General features: G+C 39.5%; 1 protein-coding gene across 2 annotated transcripts in view; it reads left to right on the top strand.

Moving 5' to 3' along the window:
• LOC106067975 (homeobox protein cut-like 1) overlaps positions 1–27,232 on the top strand; it is a 182,380-nt gene that overhangs the window by 46,924 nt on the left and 108,224 nt on the right. For both annotated transcript variants that reach the window (XM_056005490.1, XM_056005489.1), the window contains exon 2: positions 16,959–17,069. In XM_056005490.1, the coding sequence (XP_055861465.1) occupies positions 16,959–17,069 (111 nt within the window). The remainder of the gene's footprint in view (positions 1–16,958; positions 17,070–27,232) is intronic.

Below are 27,232 nucleotides of genomic sequence, written 5' to 3'. Positions count from 1 at the left end.
CAGTTCGCACACTTTTCTATTAGAGTTTTTGTGTGCGCGTGTGTGTCTATATGACAATTATTAACAATAATTGTGCTAAATACTTGCGTTGCACCACTGTTTTCTTCTATGTCCCACTCAGCAAACCCGCAGTATTGACTTACTTAACTTTTCAATGTCCAAATGGAGCGGCTTTTAGAAAGCTAGAGGTTCGATAGAACGAAGACATGGCAGTGGAACTAAAAAAAAACAACAACAAAGCACTGTTACTCACTCTTGACAGGAACAAATAAAATGAACAGGGGGAAAAAATATGTACGTAGAACTTTGAGGAAAACTTTCGGGGGGCTTGAGAGGTGTCTGGGGAAGTACGATTATTTTTGGAAGGAAATCTTGGAGGAGGAAGTGGAGGAAACAAACTGTTTGGAAGGACAAATCATTTCTGTGTGCTTGATCGGAGATTAAAGATAAGGCGTGGAGCCATGGAGCTAGGCTCAGACTCACAGGCATACACACAATAATATTCAAGTGGCGGGGGAGGTCAAATCTGTTCGCTTGATGGGGGGAGGGAAGGTAGGGGTGCAAATAAATGTGTCAATGTGTTGTATTGAGAGAATATGGTGCTGCCGTGAGTGATGCTTCCAACCACCACCCCCCACCCCCCAACCTTTTTTTTTTTTGAGTGTTTATTGCTCTGTGGTCGTGGCCTCCGTCTTTAATGGAAAAGGTTGTAGCGTGAGTCAAGCTAGTTTTATATCTTTAGTGTTGGGATTGAGCCGTCTCTCGTTGTTCTGGCGCATAGTATTGTTTTATATGATGAGATGTGGGGGTGGGGAGGTGCCACTTACTTGGTTTAAGTCTAAAATACAAAGTTAGTTTCTATGCACACCTTTGATTGGAGTCAAATCTATTTGGTTTGTGAATAACCGAATGTTGCCCAAACTCGGGCCCGCGGGCCATGTCCGACCCGTGTCACGCATACTGTACATTTGTATGGGCCCCGTGACCGAAAAAGGCTGCGCATCTCTGTCTTAATGCAGACATTGATTGCTGTTGTCTCTCTTAAAAAAAACAACAACAGAGAAACCTTAAGTCCCAGACATCAGCACGAATAAAAAAAAAATCGACTAATGGTAGACAGGGGCGCAGTGGCTGAGTGGTTAAGCGCTTGGTTTCCGAACCTGGGATCCTGGGTTTGAATCTTGGTAAAGACTGGGATTTTGAATTTTGGTATTTTTATGGAGCCCCTGAGTCCACCCATCTCTAAATGGGTACCTGGTTTTACTTGGGGAAATTAAGGGCGGTTGGTAATAGTGCTGGCTACGACATACTGCTCGTTAACCGTTGGCCAAAGAAACAGATGAGCTGAACATCATCTGCCCTATAGATGACTAAGTCTGAAAGTGGGGACTTTACTTTACTTTAATGGTAGACATGCTCTGTGGTTACAGAATAACGTACACAAAAGTAAGGATAGAGTGAGGGTTCTATTCTTCTTTAATGATGAACTAAGATGTAGGCTTTGTTTTTAAAACAGTGAAACTATACAATGGGTTTGAAGGAATTCGTCTTGAAAGGCTACTTCTTATTTGATCCGTGTGATGGCTCTCCTGCTGGTCTTGGTTCAGCAATGTGTGTCCTAACAGTGTTGTCACGGTCCAGGAAGTGCTCTGGTGTCTATTATGTCCCAAGCTATAGTGATGACATTCTGCCTTCAAGTTAATTCTGGATTACTTTTCTTTTAACAGAACGTTGTGATTAAAGGTCTCAGACTTTTTCCTGTACGAAGATGTTCTCGAATCATATCATGTTAAATGTCTGATGTAACTACGGCTTAGCATCTAACATATATAAGGTTTGTCTTCGAGTCCAAATATTAATGAGGAGTGCAGTATTTCCGTTGGCTCTACGCAGCCCCAGCTGCGACCTACATATTTTGCCACCTCCAGCGCAAACGTAACCATTGTCCGCCGTTGGTCTATTTAGACTTAGAGCATCCCACATAGTCCCCCTATTAAAGTAAAAACAATATTATAAACATTTTCTCATTGCGTGCATAAAACAAATATTTTGTTTTAACTTCAAATATGAAATTGTGGTAAGTTATCAATCTTATCATGGCAATGCTTGTAGATGCGTTAAACATGGACTCTTTAAAGTTAGTAACAACTTTGTTGATATGATTTTTTCCCCGTTGCATATCCAATGTATGTTGTAAGTTGATTCAACCTCCCACCCTAGAGTCTGGCTTTGTTCCTCCATGTTTTGTTGTCTCCTCCCCCCTCATCTCTCTGTTTCTCTCGCCGATGTATGTCTACGGGAGATGTCGATTACCTGAAAGAACAGTAGACACCTGTAGAAGTTTGTGTGAGAGAACACCGGCAATCTTACCTGTTAGTGGCGGCTCTGTTACCACAGTTTATACAACTTACCTACCTGCTGGCCGCCGTCATTCTGGGCTTACCCAACTGTTGACACACAAAAGGGTTTATTGGTGATTAGAAGTTTTTCATAAAGTCTCCACGGGGGCCTGGGTCATTCGCTCAACGGATTAAGGTCAAATAGGTCCTGGTTTCATTGCTAATGGTGTTGTTCACTAGGCATTAGATCAACGCTTAGAGCTCTTGTCCTGCATTGGTTTTTTTATGTAGACTTATTACTCCTTTTTTTTTTTTTAAACAGTAGGCCTAGCAGTGCTAGCACTTTTGCTTTTTGCATATGATCAAAGTGTTTAAGATTTCTATAACACAAAAGAGATACATTATTCAATCCCATCAATACCACATCTTCATGCAGAATACTAGCTCTATAGTACTTGGCATAGCACCTTAAACACTGCAGTATAGACATCCACAATATATTAGAATGCATTTCTTGCCCTGTTTGTCTGCACCATGTCTGTCACGAGATGGCGAGTTTTCTCCTCGATGTTCTCCTCATACACTCAATGAATTCTGACGTAGCCAATGCCCCGGTGAAACATCCCATCTCATCTTAGTAGACTTGCTTTTTTCAGTGCGATAGTGTCACGCGAGTTTGTACCCCCCCCCCCCCACCCAAGCCCAACCCCCCACCTTTTTTTTTTTTGGCTTTCTCTTCTTCATTTTTCTTTGGGGGGGGGGGAATTTTCTTTGTCTCATTGTGTTTGAAGTAGATGAATCTCATCAGTAGGTCAAATCAACTCCTCAATGTGTAAGGTGCTCACCATTAGATCTACTCTCTACTACGTATCTGAAAGAAACGCCTCGCGGAATGAAGATTAGATTGTTTTAGAGTCGGTATGTTTCCACAGTGTTTGTCTATAATTCATACTTAACATCTTCCACCCTTGAACCCTCCCTTCTCGCCTTGCAGGGGAAACACATAGCACTCCCCCCCCCCCTTTTTCACCAACTTCTCCACATCCTTCTCTTCTTCCAGCGTTAGTGTATCAATAACTTTGGTGGCTGCTATTATTAAGTAGAGTAGGAGGGCGACCGAGAATGGTTTCTTTCCTATTGCCCTGGCTTAACAATACACACACACACACACACACACACACAGACGCACACGCACTCAGACAAAAGTTGTGTATTTATTTCTCCAGGCTTTTAAGGACAAATGTGAAGCACATGGTGCTTGGTGCCAGCCTGCTTGGAATCTATCAGTTTGTGATCTGGCTCTGAGAAGTGTCTGGACTGGGCTCCCTGGACCAGAGTCACTCGTCCGTGAGCACGTGTGTGTGTGAGAGAGAGAGAGAGAGTGGAGGTATACAAAGAAGTCAGAAAGAAATAGATTTAAGCAGATCAAGTCAGAGAGAGAAGTGGACATGTCGTAGTAACTACCGGCAGTGGACGTAGTACAGTGGCCCACAGTTTCACTACTCGTGATGTGCAGACTTGACCTATTTCATCCTTATGTCAAATACACGCACATGGTATTGTAGTTTTTTTCTCACCAAGAATCAGTTTCTATGCGTCGTGCAACTAAATTTACGAAATATTGTGATGGTAAAAGTCTAGTTTTCAAACTTTGGCAGTTCATCTCTATATGGATATAGTTGTTACGTTGACAAAAAAATTACTAATTTAAACCAAGCAATTACTCCCACTCCCACCCACCCCTTTTTTTTCCCCCTTCTCCCTTTAAAAAAAAATAACATTCATTCAAGTCAGAAAGTTGCTTTATCCAGTTCGATATAACCGGCTTCAGTGAAATTTTGTTGTCTCCATATCTAGGTTTGTTTTAAAGTGGTTATCTTTTTGAAACTGCCATTTCAACATAGCCATACTTAAAAGCGCAGAGATTTCAGAGATTTTTTCCCCCTTTGACTGCGTCAGCTTTGTATTTTGATTAGGTCATGCATTTCCTTTATCTATTCCGAGTAAACATCTCCAGAGAGAGACATTTGACCAAGCAAACATAACAGATTGAAACATGACCGTAAGGCATAGAGGTTGCTCGTTGGCGTGGACCCCCCCCTCTTCTCCTATTTTCTTCAACCACCTCACTCACACTTTCCACGACCCCACTGTTTCTGTCAAGGTTTTTTCCCCCCCTCTAGCTTAAGGCTCTCTTGTTTTAACTCTGCAATGCTTTGATAAACACTTGTCTTGCTTCCTAGCCGCCAGGGCATCCAGACCTGTTCTTAACATCTACTCTCTACATCAGCGATTCTCACAAAATTAAGCACTGGTGCCTTTTTCGTAAAGCAGAAGTCGCCATTCAGCCAGCTATTGGTCAACCGTCCGCCAGATAGCGTTTAAAAGAATTGTTTTGGTGGGCTTTAGTAGGCTAGATAGTTGGTTTGGAGCTTGACGTTGCTCATGATGGTTGTGTTCACAATTTCTGAGAGTCCTGGAGCATAGTCTGAGAAGCCTTGATCTCACACATCCTGACTTCCAAATACATGTTTCTAAGGTGGCTGGAGTAGTCTATCCTGCTCATGTAGATTAGTTCTTCTTTCTTGTTTCTCTTTTTTCCCTTTTATCATTTCTCATCCGGTTTTTGGATCAGAACTCCAAACATGACGGGGTGGGGGGGGGGAAGATGTGTATCATTCGATTGATGCTTCACGTCACTTCTTCCCAGCACTCTTCAAAGTTCTGGAGTTGCTGTTTTGTAAACCAGAGTCTCAGCAGCCACGCTGTTCGTCTCAGCTACGTTGCAAGTTCAAGTTGTCAGTTGGTCTTCGCTGTCCTTGCGGAGAACTCTGTTGAACATTGCTTTAAGTTTGTGTATCGGTGGGTTGGTTAGTTCCCTTACTCTTTCTTTTAGTATGCGCTCGTCGTATCTTCCTTACAAGGAACCTATCCGTCGATTTGATTCTCCTCTGTCCAGGCCAATGCTGGAAATGATCCAATCAAACGTTGTGCTCATTCTCTAGACGGTAAAGTAACAAATGAAAATGATTGGGAGATATTCATTAGACAAAATGTATTGTCCTCGCTCGATCTTCTTTGAAATAGATCTCCTCTCTTACATCTGTTGTGGAGGTTAAGTGGATGTTCAAACTGTAAACGCTTCCAATACAAACCAAGGACCACCAGGCTTCAAGAGTTTTGTGTGTGTGTGTGTTTGTTATTTCTGCTACCTCGCCCATCTTGCCCTCCACTCCTTCTCCTCCCAGACCGTTGCAGTCCAGTCCACAAAGAAGTGCAAGGTGATCTATAGAGACGTAACTGGATCTATCAGCGCCTTGCCATTGTTTCATTATCGGACCACGGCCAACAGCTTCTCCCGCTATTGGTGATAATTCCTTCTGCTCACTTTTTTTTTCTTTCTTTCTTTGAATAACCTCTCCCCCCCCCCCCCTTTCTCTCCCCCTTATAACTAGCCCTTGTGCCCTAATTTTGTGGGTTATCTCTGACTGCTTGATATAAGACACGAAGATGACGAGTCGTGATACCACATTGTGAGCCGAGCTATAATTGGGACTATCTGCTAGTCTGGTGCAGCTTTGCATGGACACAATAGTATTGTTAATAGATCGTGAACGAGTAACTCCTTGCCTCTTTCTCTCGATGGTTCCTATTTCTCATTCTGTCAAGCGATACCTTTTGATTTTTAAAGTGATCCTTATGGTCCAAGGCTTCCAGATCTTGCGACACTGACTTAAATTGCAGATACCAAAACACTTGCCCTACCAGCGTCCGGACAGAGTTGGGGAAACATTTTGTTGGGTGATCCCGTTTTCACCAACGTTCTGGCATGGTGAACTTACTAAAACACCCCGACACGTCTCACACCCACACACATGCCCACTTGCATGCTGCGGTCTTTATGCACACAAATGCATTCTCTGTCTCTCTCTTTCTTTTTGTTTCCAGCTCTTCGTGTCAATCTCTCTCTCTCTCTCTTCACCTCTTTCCCTCTTTCTTCATCGCTTTTCAACTCTCATCTATTCTTCTCTCTCCAGCTCTCTTCCTTGCTCTCTCTCTCTCTTTCTCATCTATTCTTCTCTCTCCAGCTCTCTTCCTTGCTCTCTCTTCATATCTATTTTTCTCTCTTCATCTCCCTCCCCCCTCTCTAGCTTTGTTGATGAAGTGGTACTGCACTAGGAAATCAAAAGTTCTCATTTCCTGCCGGCCTCTTCTTAAACCGACGGCCGGCGAATCTGAAGTTTTCCAGTCTGGATAAAGCGAAGTAGAAGTCCTGTGTTTAGATCGTGAGTACTAGCTAATCAACTACAAGACTTGCTAGCCGTGCTGGGGGAGTGTGTGTCTGTTGTGTATGTTTGTGTAGCATTGTAAAAAGTTTGTTTATGTGAATGTTTTGTTTTTTTTTTGGAGGGGGGATAGGGAGAGGGCGTCAGTACCCTAATTCAATTTACATTAAATGTATGACTCTCTGTTAAATACGGTGACCAGACTCATAACAACAACGAGTCGCAAGGCAGACAATTGTTTCTATTGTAGAATTCAGGAGAAATGCAAATCAATGCTATAGAACAAAATAGATTCCCTTTCTGTTTGATGATCATCTCGCTAGTTTGTCTTTCTAGATCTCTGTTATTAGTTCCCACTAGTGGCCTGTACGTTGCTTTGTTTGAATTCAATACTCTCATAGCCTGATTTATTACAAGCGGATTGTAGCGACTATTCATTCCTGATCACAAGAGTAATTTTTTTTTTTAAAGCTTCGATAAATGTCGAGATTCATCTCAAGTTTCTAGATCAATCATTTTTAGTTGCCAACATGGGCAGTCAAACTCAGTAGCTTAGCATTCCTGTCTCGTCTGTGATACGTGTTTATGTTTGTTTGTCCGCAAAGAACACTTGTCCACTAGATCTGTAGGCCTGTTGAAGGTCGCCATGCAATAGGGATTAACTTCCTGGTTCATTGCAAGAACAATTCAAATCACAAATACCAAAATATCCAACTGAATTAGATCTTTAAAGTTATAACTGACTTACATTTCTTTTCATTAAATAATCAAAACTAGATCTAGTTTCTGGTCCTAGTTATCGAACTGATTGCGCCCACCCACCCCCTTTCAATGTACCGTACTAAGTAAGCGTTTGATAGTTTGAAATGCGCGTCTAATGGTGGCTTTTGATGCCAGGCCATGCACCCATTGAACTATAGCGACAGATGTACACGGAGGCACTAGACTGGCACATCAAACGTTCCGGGCCTGGCCTAGGAAATCATCGACTCGCATGTTCGGGCACTGCTACCAATTACCTCGAGGATGGAGTTTTGACCCATTAACGTTTGATTTTCGGAGGGGTTCAAAAGAGGCTCCTAATGTACGAGACATGGCGTTTTTCTTGGTTCGAGCCAGCCCTTCTTAGTATGGTCTTGTTGATGGGGGTGTCCATGTGAGTGAGTTTATTGGGATATCGGTAGATTGTATCCACTATCCAGTTGTATCCATGTCACAACAGATGTTTTAACCTAAACTTGTCGCTTGCCAATCCGCAAGGATGGCTGCCTGGTCGTGCGATTTGCGCGCTGGACTGTCGTTCGGATTTATCGACGGTCGAGGGTTCAAACCCTGCCCGCTCCCATCCCCCGTCGTCCTGCGGGAGGTTTGGACTAGGAAGTAAACTATCTTCAACTCTGAAGGAACATCCGAAACATGTAAAAACAAAACAAACAATGTTTTAATCTATTTCTTCGCTTACAACCAACAGTTGTTCAGAGGCACTATATGATTAATATTAAATACGTGTTCAGAGCTCTCTTGGACTAATGCTACTAGTGTTAGGACAAAAGTCTAGAAGGTAACAGGATATAGGAGCGCGCTAAGATAGCAGTCAAAGAGGTGACTTTTTTATTCTGCCCAGCGGCTGAGACAAGAGATGACATAATAACCACTGAGTCCAATAGTTTTTGTTACACACTTCCACTCGATGGGGTAGAGGAGAAAGGGAGAGTTTCTTGGAAGTAGAGAAGGGGTTTGGGAGACTTTGCGGATTGGTGTCAACTATTCTTCTATCCATTGCTCCATCTCCCTCTCTCTCAGTCTCTCTTTAGCTCTCTTTCTTCAGCTCTCTTTCTCTCTCTCTCTCTCTCTTCAGCTCTCTCTTCTCTCTTCAACTCTCTCTCTCTCACTTCAGCTCTCTATCTCTTGTTTGTTTTATTTGCAAATGTTTTGAATAGTTGTATTTATTATCATCATTATTTGCAGCTCTAGGCTTAGGCTTTAATTGACTGCCTTTGTAGCGCATGTGTGCTTTGTTGCCAAATGATCATAAAAGTGTTCAATTGTATTTGAAAAGATGCACTGCTCTATAGTTTAGTATTTGTATGTGTTGAACGAGTCACATGATAACCTTCATTGCGTACATACACCTTATCCTAGGTATTTCAAACTTAGGTTTACGATCTGTGCAAAACAAGAAAAACGTTTTGCATAGTTCTAACTTATGGTACCGTGTTGAAATACATGTATGATATGTAACTCTGGCGTGCTCATGGTACCCCCGCCCCTTCTATTAGAAAGTCGGTAAATCAGGACAACGCTGTGTAATTGTTTGACATCCTGACATTGCATTCGATCTCTCAGCTAATATAGTGTGAACTTCGCCCCCCCTCTCCCTCCCCTCTCGCCCTGCACGTTTGATCAAAGTGTATATACAAGTGCTGTAGCTAGATATCGTAGTTACCTGGAGTTGATTTGTGCCTGTGCGTTGGAGCTAGTGCTCTGTCGTGCCCAGGATATGGATGTAGGTAGGAAATAGGGTCTTATCTTAATACATCACAGGTAAGTCTCTATTGTTTCTGCGTGTGTGTGTGAGAGAGAGAGGGTAAGACTCTTTTGTTTCTGTCCCTCTGTTTGTAAGGGTAGGTGTGATGTGGATGCAGACAAGAAAAGAGATGCATGTGTTGTAACCGCTGCGAAATTACATACTGACACCTCCATGCTACCCAAGTAGATTTGTATTTATATATTTACAAAGCTTATATCAACTCATTTTGTCAGGTAAAAAGTTTGTAGACCTAATTTCTGCCACACCCAGCCTCGGAACAATTGGAAACATTAAACATTTATTTATTTTACGTAACAAAACATGAATCAATTTTAAAATTAACCAATTAATTATTGGCAATTATTTTGTTTGATTTCGAATAACGGAAATATGTTCTACTTTATTGTGAGCTATGGTTGTGCGGAGTTCTTTCACTTATGTAGACTCAATTAATAACAGCCTAGGTCTAGTTCTCTGAACATTACGGGAAACACGAGAAGACACTGAAGGCCAGCCACTGGTATAACATTTATCCCCGAGTTCTTGTTTGATGAGTTTGTTGCTTAATTTCGTATTGTTTTCTTCTCAAATCGTTAAAGCAAAAATTGAAACCCCCCTTTTTTCCCCTCCCACACACAAACCCTGTCTGATTCTCTGTGTCCTCCACTTGGCATTTTTTTCTATCCCCATTAACTGAGCTCAGTCACGGGGCATTGTAAAACAATAAATTAAGATTAGTAATAGATCTGAACAACTGGGCTTCGTGTACCGAATCTAGCATCAAAGTTCCTCATAGTAGAGAATAATTATCTCTTATGAATGTAAAAACTGCTATTTCTTTGGGGGAAGAAATGACCAGAAAAGCAAAGAGTTGTGGTGGCAAAGTCAGACATTTGAATCTCGACTAATCCGTTCATCTCTTGACACAGTCTGTTGACATTTGGACGGGAATTTTCCCGTTGATAGCCTGACAAGTGTAAACATTCAACAGGGAGATCTTCCTCGGGTATACCTGCGTTTTCATTGCTGGTCTTGTTCTTCTTCGTCAACTACAGCATTGCAATAATTGTACACAGATATATTCATTTCTTACGTCCAGCTCGTTTGAATTAGGCAACATTTGTGTACACCCAGATATCGTGTTTGCATGTACCTAACACATTGTTATTGTACCTTTAAATATGCATATAGTTTTAACTAAAATGTATTATTTATAAATTTTTTTAAACAGATATAGATCAGTTTTGCTGGTGATAATTTTATTTATCTATTTATCCAATATAAAGAAAAGTCAAGTACCCCTTTCGGATCTTGTGTTCATTGGAGCAGATGATGTAAAAGTCATCCGATTCCATTGAATAACGGTTAACAAGGGTTTTATGTGGCCAGTAGAACAACCAACCGACTTTACTTTTCCGCAACAAATGGCAGGTACCCATTAGAGTTGGGTGGACTCAGGGGGCGCCTTAAAAATCCCGAAATTCAAAATTTCAGTCTTCACCATTTATCTAACGTTGTGTCCTATCATATCTTAAGAGACTTTGTGACTGAGTGTTGGATCTAGATATTATCTTAGAAATTACAGACGTTACTTCAAAAGAGAAGATACTCACGTCCCACACTTATGGACGTAATAACTTTGTTGTGCTTGCTAATTAGAGAATGATACTCTGCTAAGCCATTGTTTTTTCCTGGTTTATCCGGGCAACACGTTCCATGCTGTAATGGCACTAGGGAAGAAGGAGCACTTGTGTGAATTTGTTCTAGCATGTGGAATAAGGAGCACTTGTGTGAATTTGTCCTAGCATGTGGAATAAGGAGCACTTGTGTGAATTTGTCCTAGCATGTGGAATAAGGAGCACTTGTGTGAATTTGTCCTAGCATGTGGAATAAGGAGCACTTGTGTGAATTTGTCCTAGCATGTGGAATAAGGAGCACTTGTGTGAATTTGTCCTAGCATGTGGAATAAGGAGCACTTGTGTGAATTTGTCCTAGCATGTGGAATAAGGAGCACTTGTGTGAATTTGTCCTAGCATGTGGAATAAGGAGCACTTGTGTGAATTTGTCCTAGCATGTGGAATAAGGAGCACTTGTGTGAATTTGTCCTAGCATGTGGAATAAGGAGCACTTGTGTGAATTTGTCCTAGCATGTGGAATAAGGAGCACTTGTGTGAATTTGTCCTAGCATGTGGAATAAGAACTGCAGAGCAAAACTCTAAATTGCTGTGGAAATCTTTAGATCTACCTGCAGATGAATTCCTTTCTTTCCCTATGTATTACGATAGAAACGTTGAGTGTCGTTATGTCATCTTTTGTCCCATCAGTCACTACATCTATATTCAGTTTTAAAGGATCAATTGGTTTTATCTACACTTTGTGTGGCTTTGCTTATACTATTTATAAAGGGCTACACATTGAATGAATTTTTCAAGTAAATAAAAAAAACCCTGCAATCTTCAGGCGCTCTATTGTCACGTGACTAGACTACAAAAGTAAACAAAGCGACGACCATGTCGCTTGTAAACTCCATCTCAACTGTCATATTGATAACGTTCAATAGTGGTTAGGGCTTCTTCTACAAAACTCTGTCCTTATAAGGGAGTGCTGTGTTCACCCCGTGTTTAGACAAATATCGAAAGGTAAAGAAGAAAGAGGGTTGGATTGAGATAAGCGCTTCTCTTTGCGTTGGATGACATAGCCTATTATCATTCAATATGAAGATTATCTCTGTGACACAGGCTGCTTGAATGGGCTTGGGAAAGGGGGGGGGACGATTTATTGAACACAGAGAAGGAAAAAAAAACTTGACTGTTGATATTGTCAGTGTGCACTCTGCTCGATGTCAAGAACTGAGTGTTTTTTTAAAACTGGTCTTCCCCTCTGTCTATTCTTCTCTTTTCTGTGTGTCCTACACATGAGAAATTATTTTCAGTGATCATAAGATCAAATAGTAGTTTTAAGGAATGACTATAGCATTAATGCAGCAGTGGCTGTTTGAAACCGATCTCTTATGTTTCACGCTCCTATGTTTCACTTTAGTGTTTAATTGCGTATCTAAAATAGTTCCCCTTTCAGACTTTGTGGACTGTAAGGGCAGATGATGTAAAGGTCATCTGTTTCTTCTGTGGCCTACGGTTAACGAGGGTGTTATGTGGCCAGCACAACGACCAACCGCCTTTACTTTTCCTAAACTTACGTTAGGTACCCATTAGAACTGGGTGGACTCAAAGGCGCCCAAAGATTCTGAAATTAAAAATCCCAGTCTTCACCGGGACATCGGTTTGGAAGCCAAGCGCTTGACCGCTCAGCCACCGCGCCTCCGTCTAATAAGTGAAATAAACAAAAAATAAATACTTGTTAAAGATTATATTTATAAAAAGGTAAACAAATGGACTAGAGCGATGGTTCAATAGAGAAACGACTAGAAGTTGCAATAATGTCCCGCACAGAATGCTCGCTATTTATCGTAACCTTCGGGGACTGTTGGCCATATAGATTTCCTTACTTAATAGTCGCTGATTATCAGCTAATCCAGTCATGCAGTGAAAACGTCAAGTCCACATCGTTTGCACATGTATGGCTATTTAATACTTGTCGGTGGGCGGGGCGGGGGGGGGGGACACGCTAAAATGCAAACATCTGGGCCCAACAGTTGGCTCTTCAACCTCGACTTGGTGACTTTTGAAACATACAACTAGAACAGCGACACGGCAAGCGAGGCTCCTTCAAACAATGGTGTGAACACTTTGAATCTTGGCTTGATCACCCACGTGCATCGTTAGCTCCTCCCCTCCCCCCTCCTGCATCTAAAATGAAGATTCTTGACTTGGCAGGTTTCTAATGACAGATGTAGAAGAAGTTATTTCTGTTAACATTGTCACCACCTTTGCAGTGCTCCTTTCAGAAACACTTTGTAGTACACAGTACGTGCACTTTTCATCGCTTGTACTTGTAAGACTATCAGGCACAGATATGGACAATAACCACGCAAGCGTGAAAGTCTTACCTTCCAATAAGAATGTTCAAAAATTCACTTTTTGGAATGGTGTAGTCACCTAGATATAGTTATGTCTCCAATCGTATCCTTTGTAAAAGATTCAAGCAAAGAGTAAAAGAGGGGAATAGAGGCTGCGATTGAAAGGTTAAGCAAAGCTCTTGACTATGTATGCAATGTTTGTTTTCTTCTGAAGTCCCAGGCCACTTGTTAACTCGACTTTGATACATTGAAGATGCCTTTCTTATTTTCAATCTTCTCAATCCTTACCTCCCCTAACCCCTATTAATCCTCTTTCCAGTCCAATCTATCTCATTGCTTCTCAAACTGATAGTATGGTCTTTTTTTTCGAAGCATTGCATTATAAAATTTAGAAATGTTTACAAATAGATCCCTCCTTTACCCTTACTTGTACGCCCTTTTAGAGGCTGGCGATCTTAGGCCTCCGGACTTACTGATCTTCATTATTTTGAAAAGCACTGTCTTAAGCACAAGGTCGATATATGAGACTAATCTTTGGATTAATTTCAGAAGCACCGAATATTAAGCCTTCGATAGATACATATTTTTACATTGATTTTTTTCCACCTGTGTGTGTGTGTGTGTGTTTAAATTCCCGCCTGTATTCAAGCCAGTCGTCGGGTTACAGAGAGTCTCGTCTGTTTAATTAAGCTTTCTCCTTCTCGAGGCCACGAGTCAATGCTGGTCTGGGCTTCATACAAGTTCATACACTACTTCTTAACGGCTTGCCCGGAATCAAACGGCACAATCTGGAGCCCGGATCAAATAATGTTATTAAAGCTGTTTGCATTGGCATTGTGCGATGCTGTTAGTTTTATCCCCGCCCCCCCCCCTCTGCGAATAAACTTAAATCCCGGAATGACAATCAGTTTCATTGACCGGCAAGGTATTTCAAAGCACCGTGAAGGATGGCGCAGATGAACTTTGAAGAATGTGAGACTGTCTCTTAGCTGTGATTGGACGCGCTGCTTGTGTCAACATCCCCGTCTTGTTGGAGCTCGGTGGATATCTATCTATCTATCTATCTATCTGTCTGTCTGTCTGTCTGCCTGTCTGTCGATTGATCGTTCGATCTGTGTATTTGTTAGCAATAAATAATTACCTTGCAATCTTATTAACCTTTTTAAGTATAAATGTCCTAATACATGTCTATCTGCAACTGTTTCGTTACCTTCAGTTTTCAAACTTTTGCGTTCTCTATTTAAAAAATCACTAAATCTATCTTTACTCTTGAGTCTTAGTTACATGCAATTTTTGTTATAAGTGTCAGTTGAATTATCAATAACTATTCCACTGTCATTTATAAATTCAATTTTAACCTTTAGTTTTTTTTTTCTTCATAATTGTGATTTGGTAACTAGGTGAAGGTTATATTTCTAAAGATTTATGGTATCTGTGTTCAAAGGTCTCCGAAGACTTCACAAATCGATCGGGTCAGTCTTCCGCTAATCACATTGGTTAACTCTTTGATGATCTTGATTGGATTAATTAGAGGCGTGGAGTCGGCACAACAAGCTGGTCAAGGAGGTCGTTATGTTCTCCTTCTCTCCAGTTCACAGCCCAATGGTTCTGTATAGTACTTGTTACTACATTATGTGTACTACCATTTCAGTATGAAGAGTTTGGCGAAATTAATGTTTGACTTTATGGAACATGTTTATTGTTTAAATGTGGTATGCGGCTTTTTCTTGCTGCTAGGCTTGTGGTTTATAAAATATACCTGGGTTATGGGACTTTATCCCATTGATTAGTTCAGTGATTTCGCTTGCAAAAAGTGGATGTTTATTTGTTAAGAACCATCTCTAGGTATTATTCAGCCTTACCATATTTTCGCTTTACACTTTGTCTTTATGTCAAGTGTCGTAGTTGTAGGGAAAAAGAAAGTGAATGGGGTAAAGGGGAGTCAGCATCCAGGACTGTATCCCCCGAAGTGATCTCATTTACAGCAGCTTTTATTTTGGAAAGAAAAGATCTCAACATCGTCTGCCCTATAGAGCGCAAGGTCTGAAAGGGGGGGCTTTACTTTTTTACTTTTAAGGTGGAATTTAAAAAAAAAGGGGGGGGGCTATGTGAACCCAACCTGAAAAAAACAAACAACAGAAGCTACGCCAATACCTATGTGGTCTTTTATTATATTTGGACAAATAAAGTATTCTTGTGCCTATGATGCAATGGTTTAGTCGTGGACTTGTCAGCGTGACCTTGTCTCTCGACCAGAATCTAGATGTTTGGAAGAAGTCGTACAATAGCTTTTACTCTGTATGTTTTTTTTTTTGTCTTTATTTATCGTAAGTTTATAGATTGTGAGCCTGCTGATGGGAGCTTGGTTTTCTGGGTTCTTTTTTGATCAATAGTTGAAAGTTTAGTCGGAGCAACGGAAGACGTCGCTATTGATTTCAGATCTGGAAGTCTCTCACCCTAACCCTGACATTTTTTTGTTTGTTTGGTGAATACGACGTACACGCTGACCTTGGCCAATGCGGTTTGTGAAGTAAGCGGGAGTAGAACGCGTGACATGGTCGTCTGGTTTGGTTTTGTTACGCACTTCTTTTTGGACAACTCTTGGCGTAGTTTGACAATCCCATCCTCTAGTGGAGGTACTTTCACTAGATACAGTTTAGAACTAAACAATGCATCTCCCCCTCGGGCTACATCTAATGTCTTCCTAGTTTAATATGTACAAAGAGTTTTGAGATAATCAGTTTACTTCAGTACATTTCCCAGGTTAGTCATTTCAGAAGGTGGCGTACTGGGAACCTGCGCGTAGTGTGAAACAATGGAAACACAAAATTGATATTTTTGATGCACTTTGTAATGATGCCACCGCATTATTAAGTTTCAGTTCTGCTGGCAACAAGTTTATCTCTAATCTAGACCTTTTTTTTCATGTTCCAAAATCTCATTTTTATTACTGATCACCAATTTAAATACAGATAATTAAACAGAAACAATCAATAACAGTTTTACACTCTTAATCTTATCATGTAGATCAGCTTGATTTAGGGGAGTCTTTAATAATAGTTAATAGATGAATTTCGATGATTGTCGGCTGATTCTTCTTGTAATCCAATGAATACTTGCATAGTGTGACTTAGGTTTCACATAGTAGCAGAGCTGTTTAAAAAAAAAAAATGACTGATCCATTCCTCTGATTAATCTACAAAGGGAACTAATCTCAAGACGGCTTAACATGAAATATTCTCAACGCTTTTTTTGTGTTTTTCCTCTTCTCTTGAACCTGGCACTGAGCCCGAGATTCCAGCAACGAAATACATCGGTAAATAACGTAGTATAGGCTAGCAAGGATGTTTACATTTACTCAGATTCAAGATGAAAAACAACATAGAAATATTGATGCATTCAAGGAAACGAAGACATCTTTTCTTCTTTTTTTTTTGTCAAGACACCATGTTTGAAAATATGTTACGATCATTCCAAACAGTGCCATTCATTTACTTCATAATCGCAGTGTTTCCCAAACTTTTTCCTTAAGGAACACTTGGCACATTCTGAGTATTTAGCGGGACACTTTGATTACTTTTCAGAGCGATTAATTCACGTGGTGGCCTACTAGTTAATTATTACAGTAGTTCGTGAAACACGTATTCCGGCCTCGCTGAACACTAGGGATCCGAGAAACACAGTTTGAGAAACACTGCCTTATAGTATAAACTACCTGTGGGTGTTATAGAACATTTGATTGTGATGTCTTGAAGCTTCAGATACTGGCTTTAACTTTGTCGTGCAATTAGTAGTAACTAACTTTTTGTTTTCTCGTGTGATTTCAGCGGGAACTCGACACAACTGCAACAGACTTGGCCAACAGACAGGATGAAAGTGAAGGCTCCAGGAAACGTTTAGTGGAACAGAGCCGAGATTTTAAGAAGAACACACCAGAAGTAAGTCCCTGCCAACTGATTGTCACCTTCTAGAACCTGTCAGTAGTACAAGTACTTAGATTTATAGCAGAGCGCCTATTAGAACATTTAAGAAGCTTCCATCAGTTACAACGGGTTTTAGTTTCAGATAGTGATTCTCAGTTGGGAAACCAACGGCATCGATATTAAAGCATTTATAAGATAAGTCTCAAATATCGTATCGATACCATTTCAGAGAAACCACCCACATAGAACTACTTACTGGCATCGCGCAGTTCATAATCCCTAATCCTGAATTCTAAGACAAAACTGCTACGAAAGTATAGTTATTGTCACAATAGTGGCTGATATCAATGCTCTCCTTAGAGTGGCCGGCCACAATGAAATGTTACATATCTGTAATCAGAACGTCGGTATGGAAAAGTCAAAAGTCTGTAAGGATAAGTCCAAAACTGTGGAAATGTGTTTTTTTTTTGTTTTGTTTTTTTAAGAGACATTCTCGGTTGATTAAGATCATTTGCCTTTGCAAAAACGTTTCTGCAATGTATTTACAAAGGGGGGAAAGTAGACTTAAGAAACCTGCTTGGTAAAATAGCGTTAGGTAGATTTTGAGTGAATGAGAGGAAATTCGGATAACTGAGTCCTTGTCATACTGCCAAGTCGTGTGGTATGTGCGCTGGCGATGGGATCGAAGGTCTCCAAAGTTCGAACTCGGCCTGCGGGAGGTTTGGGCTAGGATGGGATAATAGTCAGAATCTGAAAGAACATCCGAAACTTGTCAAACATTTTACAAACATTTCGACACCTTCCCTCGTAATGCACAGGCAAGCCCAACGTTTGGTCACAGCACAGGTTCAAACGATATAACTAAGTAGGGACTTTGCGTGTGACCTACTGAACATGGCGCGTGCTGGTATTAGATGCATGATTAACGAGTGTAGCATCACTCTTGTCTAGACATGTGGGTGATTTTATCAATGGACCCTCCCCCCACCCACACACTTTCAGCCCCACCCCCTTGATCCCCATCATCGCCCTTGACACACTCCTCACTTTTTATTTCAAATATCCAGTTGTGACTGGCTTCGTTCATTCATTGTGTTTACTTATGTTACTGCAACCACCACCCCCTCTCTCTCTCTCTCTCTCTTTCTCTCTCTCCCTCCTTGAATCTATTTCCAACTATATTTAATTGACATCAAACTAGAGAGCAGTGGTTCTCACTACGTGGCTTTATCCATCTCTAAGTTGTGGCTTGCACAAAGATGATGTGAGGTCATTTTGGAAACTCCAGCGGAAACAAGGGACAGGGAAATGTTGACATGATTTACCCTTTGCCCCTGGCAAGCCCCTCCCCCTCATGGCATCACTTCAGCTATTGAAAAGAGATGACGAGAGAGAGAGATGGTTGGAGTGAAGAGAGAGGTAATGACTAAATGTCACCATCTGTACATTTGACTTGAGAAATGACACCTTCTGATGAGAAATGACTCCTTCTAGAAAGTGATACGATCACACGTTACTACGGGGTTTTGTCTTGGTGAATTAAACTCAACATTTCTACTGAATCCACTACTTCACCTTCACCTATCTCCTAGTCTGTTGAACCATTGTGGCACCACACAGGATCTGTTGACCGCCTTTCTCCATTCTTCTCTATCCTTTGCCTTGAATAGATTTACTCCCAACAACATGCCCGTCCATTCTTTATGCTGTCATCGTTTTCTCTGTCTGCCTCTTCTTTTTCTGGTACTGTTCCCTGAAGGAAGGTCTTTCCGAGCCCTGAGAACCTTGTGATATGACCACTATTTATAAAAGAAACAAAAAGACTTATAGTTTGCTGTTATTCCTACATTATCAAAGTATTGAACGGATCCCTTACCGTATAGTGTGTGAAAGAGGACTATCCCTCTTGATGTTGCTTGAATTCAAAACTATTAGATCTTTTTACTTGCATGAATTGTCATTTTAGCGGCCCCCGAAAGGGGAAAAGACGCTATTTGTTTAGTGTGGAATGTCTGTCCGTCCATCCGTCCCGTTTAGATCTCGTAAACTAGAAAAGATAGTGAAAATCCGACATCATAATATTTCAGTACATTCAAAGTTCTGATGCAACGGCTGCTTCTTTCTTTTCAGAAAGCGAAAAAACTAATTTTTTAAATCACTTATGCAAGCAGGTTTTTCATTCACAAAAATACACCACTTTTACAACTATTCACTATCAAATAGTAACAAACACGAGAGGCTCTTTATTTGGGAAGACAACAATTTACAATATATTCAAAAACCTATACGAAAGGTTTTAGATTTTTTGTCAATTTTTTTTTGTTTACATTTTTATTGCTAAGTTAAGTCCTGCCATACTAATTACTACATTTACACAAAAAAATGTTTTGTTTTTTTTTTAAGAGAAAAAATCTATTTAGTATGCATATAAGTTGGACATAATTTAAAACAACAATTGATAAGTTCTTTTTCGTATTATCGCGTGAATTGCAGCATATACAATCATTCTCGGAACTCGAAGCGAAAGAAAAAATTTTTTTTTATGGAAATGTTTTTTACTTGAGGATTTCAATAAGAGATTGATCCTTTACAAAACAATTAGGTCAGTTAGAATCAGTTAGAAATTCATTATAAGACATCAGTTAGGCCAGGTTCACATCTAACTTCACATTCACTTTCACCTAACCTTTGGTCTGCTGGAATGCTGGGGCATTACACAAGATCTGTCAACCTTCTTTCTCCATTCTTCTCTGTCATTTGTCTTTGATAGAATTTCATTCTGATGTTCTTTCTGAAAATATTGAAACCTGCCTTTTTACCTGCCTGGGTGGACCACTTCGGGGGCCGATTTTGATATTGTGTTTCCTTGTTATTATTATTTTTATATTTGTTTAAAACAAAATATCTTCAGAATTTAGAACCGCAAGTCGTGAAATGAAAGTCATTAATTGAAAGAATTTTTTACGTATAAATATACACATAATGACATCATGCATTTTTTTTTAAAAGAATACAAATATTTTCTTCAAACGATTCTGGAAGCTACGCGATACGGTTCGTAAATTCTAGGCTGCTTATTTGTTTGTTTTTTTTGACATTCCCGTTTTCTAGTGCATATGTAAATCGAGTGACGTTGACCCTTCCTATACGAATGCTACAAATTGATCTTGTCAGTTCAGCCGAAAATTGTGTGAGATTTGGGGAACTTAGTTGATGTTGTTTCTGGAAAAGGAAATCACTTGTCAATAGTGACCACATTCTGAACTTGCCCATCAGGGACTTTCAATTGATCTTCCTTTTCTGGTGAAGTGACGTGGTCTACTAGCTATTAGCTCTGTCTGACTGACAGATGGGAAAAAGTTATTCAGAGCTAAACAAGGACCACATTTTTTTTATTTGGTCGTAGAAACGGAGCGTATATCGACAGTCAGAAGTTAGTGAAATAACTAGGGGGGGGGGGGGGCAGGACCTGATTTAAGTGGAGGCCCTTACAACTTTTTCTTGAAAATCACATGGAAAGAAAAAGTGTGCGATACTGAGATCCTTGCGCGAACAGGTATTTCCAGCATCTTTACAGCCCTCAGACAACGCCGCTTGCGCTGGTTTGGACATGTTCGCCAGATGGTGGACAATCGCATCCCGAAAGTCATTCTCTACGGATATTTATAATATCTTTAAATGAATTCTATTAGAACTCTGTGCACTAGAGACTATGAATCCTCGTTAATAAATTATTATTTTTTACTAGCCCATTGTGACGTAATAGATTTTTTTTTCTTTTGGCGTCTTATGAATGAATTCTTTAAATGTAATGCTAATAAAAACTCGGTGCACCAATGTCTATAAACCCTCGATAAGTGGCTCGTATTGATGGAGACATTTTTTAGTCTAGCTAAGCCGTGTGACGTAGTGGATTTTTTTCTTTGACGTCATATGGAATGAATTCTTCAAATAAAATGCTAAAACAACTCGTATAGTAAAGTTTCTGACTCGTATTTTAAAAAGGCATGATAGCTAGATTTAGAGATCTAATCTAGATTTTTTAAACTAATCTAGATTTTTAAAATTAAAATCGTTGTAGAGTCTAGATCTAGATTTTCTAGGTCTAGTTTAGACTGATATAGACTAGATCAAGATTTAGAAATTCAATTTCTAGACTTCAAATGTAGATTTTGATTTCCAAACGTATAGATCAATATTGCAATGCTATAATATACTGAAACTAATCTACTTTTTAAAAAATTTAATGTTGCATTCAGTGTATTGATAGATTATCTAGGATTTTTATTTTTGCATAAATCTAATCTAAATTACATCTAAATTATTCCAAATTTATATTATAGATCTAGATCTAGTAGATATAGATCTTAAGAGTTCTAAATCAGAAGTTTAGTTTATGTAGATCTACATCCTTATTCTAGTTAAGTTTAAATGAAAATGCCAATAGCTCTGTTGATAGCCGTGCTGAGACATCGAAGTACAAGCACGATAAATCAATGCTGAAAGATTATCTAAAATCGCTCGTCTGACATATTGTACATATCCGGCTTCCTAGTCCAAACCTCCCGCAGGACGACGGGGGATGGGAGCGGGCAGGGTCTGAACTAGGGACTATCGATAAATCCGAACGACAGTCCAGCGCGCATACTGAACGACCATGCAGGGTTATACCTTGCTCGCCGCCATCTTCCGTCGTCCAGCGAGAAGTTAATTATTTTAAAATCCGAACATCCCGAAACATGCAAAACAGAAAAAGAAAACATTTTTTTTTTCACAGAGGCAAATGAATCTTTAAAACATTATTATTTTTGACCATCAAAATTAAATCACGTTTTGAATATACCTTGCGAATAGGCAGATCCGACAGGGATCCGACTCCGACAGGGGCAGACTCTGAGTTTGTGTGATAACACAAAGTCTCTTTGTAATCTTGTTTGTGTGTGTGTGTGTGTGTTTACCTGCCTTTATGTCATTCAAATGATCTCTTCACTTTCACTGTTGGTTAGGTAGATTCGGTTGACTGACTTTACCCACATGACCCAGCCACGTTGTGTGATACACGCGCACGCCAACTTTGTGTCCTGCCATTGCGTGTCGGTACCAGACACTATTGGAAGTCTCATGAGAGACGAACGCTGAAAGAAAGAGAAGTTTGATGGCGGAGAAGATTTGGTAGTCGAAGTTTCATTCAGGCGTTGTTTTCCGCCCCAACATCGTCTGCTGTAGAAATGAGCTTTTGTTTATTGGTAGACTGCTATTAATTCTACTCGGTTAAGAGATGGGCGCGGTCGTCAATTACCAATTGACTGCTGGTTGAGAGAGCGATGGATGATCAGGTGGTCGATGGTGTATCATTCTACTGCCAGGAGAGATAGCCAAACGTAAGGACACGTGATATCAAGCTTCGCGCTCTTTCCGTCATTTTTTTTTTTTGGATGTTGCTTCTTCCTTGACTTGGCAATGACTTGGTTACTATAGAACTCTTCGGTTGTCTCCGAGCTTGGTTTCCTTTGTACAGAAATATTGGACACTCAAATCAAGTGTAAATTTGGGCTGTAGTTTGCGTTCAGTCTCACCCCCCCCCCTCCTTGTAGAAGTGATCTATGTTTGAGGTTCTTATGTTAACATGGCGTGTGTCCCAGACTTCTCCCGTTTGCTTGATGGATCGCTCGCTAAACCCACCTCTCTTAGGGCCTTTTGTCAAGCGGGTCCGTGCATTGTTAGTTCTTGATCGCTTCACGTCTATCGAAAACGTTCCTTTTAAAAACAATGTTTTCTGAATGTTTTAAATATGTAACCCACCTGCGCACAGGGAAATGAACAGTCTTGACATGTATGATTTATTCTCGTGGTTTGAAAAATAACAGGGCTCCTACACAAAAAGACTATGCTAATTGTTTCACTTAAAGGGTCCACATTTACTAGGTCATCTATATCTGTATTTCGTTGACATACGCTGTTTTAACAACCTGTTTTTCCAAAGTCTTAATGAGCCAATAAATCTTGCAAGCATTGATGCTGATGGTAGACCATTTCATTTAGACCACATTTACCACCGAGTCATTTTTGGGTAATACTGACCAGATGAGTGATACTGACCAATTAGTTCTATTTATCAAGGAAATAGTTATACGCTTTGGCGTCCATTATTTTGCTTCTTTTTATTTTTTTGTTACTGTTACTATTTGCCCACTGTGATAAAGCAAACTCCGCCAATGGTGGATTCGTGACACCAAGTGTCAGTCCTTTGTTTAGATCTAACTGTAATTGCTTATGTAGTCCAATAGGCGTACACTGGAAGTAAGGACTGTGTCATTGGTGTAAACTGATATAGGATTCCGCCATGTCTACACAAGTAATGGACAGAACAGTTTTTACTGTCGTAAAAGAAGACAGTGGATTAATTGACTCTTGAAAAACAAAATATGTACTAATTAATTGACTCTTGAAAACAAAATGTGTAGTAATTATTTAATTCTTGTAAAACAAAATGTGTAGTCCAATTAGTTAATTATTGAAAAGCAAAATGTGTAGTAATTAATTGACTCTTGAAAAACAAAATGTGTAGTAATTACTTAATTCTTGAAAAACATACAATTAACTAATTATTGAAAAATAAAATGTGTGCTAATTAATTGACTCTTGAAAAACTAAATATGAACTAATTAGTTGACTCCTGAAAAACAAAATGTGTACTGACATAGCAAGACTATTGATGTTGTGGGCCCCTCTGCTGTGGAAGCAATTTTAATTGGAACTAAAAATCTCATCTAGTGACTGTAGCTGTTAATATAACAGTTTTATAGTGAAACAAAGTCATTTAATGTCTAATTCTAATGCTATGAAATAAAATATGAAACAGGAACATATTTGTTCTTTTCAGTTTCCTAGAGTTACATTGTTACTTCTATTGAAAAGTTGTTTGATCCTACTTGAGTGTTTTACAATGAAAAGATATTAATAAGCTGCCAATATCCAGCGTCCTAGCTTTTGGTGTGTAGTAGCTGCCTGATCATGGACAGTGCTATCGACTCCACGTGTTTTTTCTTGAATGTATTCAAGTTTCTTATTTGTCTTGAAATATTTTGGTAAGATTATTTGTATGTTGAATGTTTAGAGTCATATAAAACGCCTGAGTGTCGTCCCTTCGCAACAGGCTCGTTCCACGTGGACCCGCGAGGAAAGTTCCGTGAAAGCGCCCCCCACCCACCCCCAATCACTATGAGTGCTAAGAACCTTGGTGCCACGCTGTCAGTTTGTATCGACCATCTCTCTGACTTCTGCAGTGGCTCACGTTAATAGATCCCTCCCTCTCCCGGGTACAAACCTTTTTTTTTTGTTGTTGTTGCTGTTTGTTTGTTCGACAGTGTTGAAGAGATGCTTCTAGAAAACAACAAAGTTAACAACCAAATGTTTCCCATTTATTTCACTTTCATAGCTGACATTAGGCTTCCGGGCACAGTTTGTTTTTTTTTGAAGTTCTTTTCTTACGACATTTCATCGGGTGCTTTGGCCTGGCAACTAGATCTATAGGTATATATATATATATACTAGCCTGACATTACCCGCGGCCTGCGGGTCTAAGTTTGTGTTTACTAATCTAGTGGATTGGATTTAGATGCATGTTAAACTTAGCTAATGATCCTTTCAAGTTTTTTTCTCTTTCGCTACGAAAATAAAATTAGTTTTGCGAAAAATGGGATTACCCGAAGCCGATACATTCATATCTATTAAAAACGAAAAGAGTTTGTTAAATGAATGGGATTATAAAGTGAACAATTAAACGAATAAATTTTTAGTACGCGAATCATGAATGAATATAGAACTAGACCTATCTCAACTCGGCTTCGCAGCTTTCGTAAACGAATTTAGTCTCTTAAAAAAAAAAATAAAAAAAAATTGAATGTTGATTTGATCAAAATATGAAATGAATGGACTATAATTAGTATGTTCATGTGAAAGTATAAAACTATCTGTGCGAAGAGAAGTTTTATCATCTTAGAGATGAATTAGAGTTTTAGATCTAGGGATGGGATTATAAAGTAAACAATTAAACGAATTAATTTTTAGTAAGCGATTCATTACGGTATTGTCTAATGAAAGAATGTTCGTCAGGAAATCTGTAGTTACAGATATAAGGAACTAATTTATGTAAAAAATGCTTTTGAAACACAAAATTGAAGGTTAATTGTATTATATAATGAAATCAATGGATCTTCTTTTGTATTTTCATGCGTCAAAGTAAAAAACTATCTGCGCAAAGTGTATTTCTTAAAATTAGATCTAGGTCTAAATCCTTTCGATCTTTTCTCATGTCAACATTGTAGATCCATAAAATACTATAGCTGTAATAGAGTCGGACAACATTATTTTTTTTAGGGTCTTAAGTTTGTTTTAGGGCTACAATACATACACTACGGTCTAAGTTGGTACCCAAGGAACATTCCTGCCAAGTTTTATCAAGATTGGTCAAGTGGTTTTGATGTCTATAAGTCACATACATACATACAACTTACATTCTACTTATAATATATATATATTGGTCTATAGAGTTGTGTTTGTCAACCCTAAACAATGTAGTTATATCTAATACGCGTTTTCTTTGATAACAACCACTGCTGACACCAGTGTGAGTGTGGCTCTGTACTATGTAACCAAATTTTCTAAATCTGAGCTGCCAAACATTTTTATTACTTTTTTAGTCACTTCATTCCCGAATATTGTCTCCGTCCACTTTCCAGACATCAAGTCTTAAATGAGTTCAAAGTTACTATCTAAGCTTTCATATTAATAATTAGGTTTTTGTTTTTGTGACGGTACGCACCGGTACAGCGTACCGACATCTTTTTCAATGTGGGGAAAAAAATATTACATTTCTTTTATTTTAACGTTTATTCTTAATTTATTAGTAGTTAATAGTCAATATATCACTGAGTACCAGCACCAATTTTTTTTTTACTGAAAAAAAAAGCACTGCTAATGAATATGCTATAGAATTTGAAAGGGGGGGGGGGTGAGGATTACAAAGCGTTGTACTCAACATAAAATTGAACTGATTTTTTTTTTTTCAAAGCAAAGGCAAAAAAAAAGGAAAAAAATGTTAATTGAAAAGTAAGAGTTGATGTCAATTGGTTCACCGTAGTGCCGCTGGACTTAGAATCTTGACTAGGTTTGTAGCCCGATGTCACCAAAGAAGCGATGTGACCAGGGGCGGACTGGCTATATGGGGATTCGGGCAAATGCCCTTTGGGCCGGTACCTAAATGGGCCGGTAGGCCACCGAAAGGGCCGCATGGGTGCCACTATGACACGTATTAAATTGTTAAAGGATTTGTAATAATCTCTTCTAAAAGTGACCCTTTGAACGTCGTTTAAAGAAATTTTTCCGAAATAATGTAATAGCTTACATCCGTAGACAGTGCTACTAGTAGGCCCCGTCCCTTTAGGGCCGACACGTTTAGCGATTAAAAAGCAACATATGGCCTACATTTCTTATAAAGATATTGAGCATGTGTACAGTTATCGATACATTATCATACTTAGCAATGATTTTGAGAACAGACATAGATTTGGATGCCCATCATATTATATACAGATTTTTGGGCCGGATTGTATAGACGTGCCCGGCCGATTTTGACATCCAGTCCGCCCCTGGATGTGACCAATCATGAACTCCTCTATTGCTTAAACTAGCTCATGGATTTGAACTAGCAATGTCTGCACAATACTCGTATTGAAAATGAAAATATTGAAAGCTATAACTGTAGCCTCCCGGACAAGAAAAAATGTAAACACACACTACACATATGAGCTTAAAAAGAGACAGCCATTTGAGTTTAACATTTCTGTAACGACTTGGGTGTAATGTCATCCAGGTTAGAGGAGTGTACATTGAGCCAGTCAACGCTTGACAGTGAACACGAGTTGCTGGGCATTAGGAGCTCAGCTTTAACTACACACGCGCTTGGCGTAAAGCTCACTGCCGAATAATGGGATCCGATTTTTGTTCACCCTCTCTATGTAAGTTGGTAACGTCTAATCAGTAGATTGTATTAATTGGACTATATTTGAATGGTTAGCTACGATTGGAGATGTTATGGAAAACAGCGTGCCAGTTTTTAATTGGACAATTGTAACAAGGAAGTGGTTTACTGAGGTTTTTGTGTAGGGCGCTACGTC

The sequence above is a fragment of the Biomphalaria glabrata genome, chromosome 12 (assembly GCF_947242115.1).
Source record: "Biomphalaria glabrata chromosome 12, xgBioGlab47.1, whole genome shotgun sequence".
In the NCBI taxonomy this organism is placed as follows: Eukaryota; Metazoa; Mollusca; class Gastropoda; family Planorbidae; genus Biomphalaria; species Biomphalaria glabrata.
The sequence above is the reverse complement of the archived record's forward strand: the minus strand, read 5'-3'. Positions and strand labels throughout refer to the sequence as shown.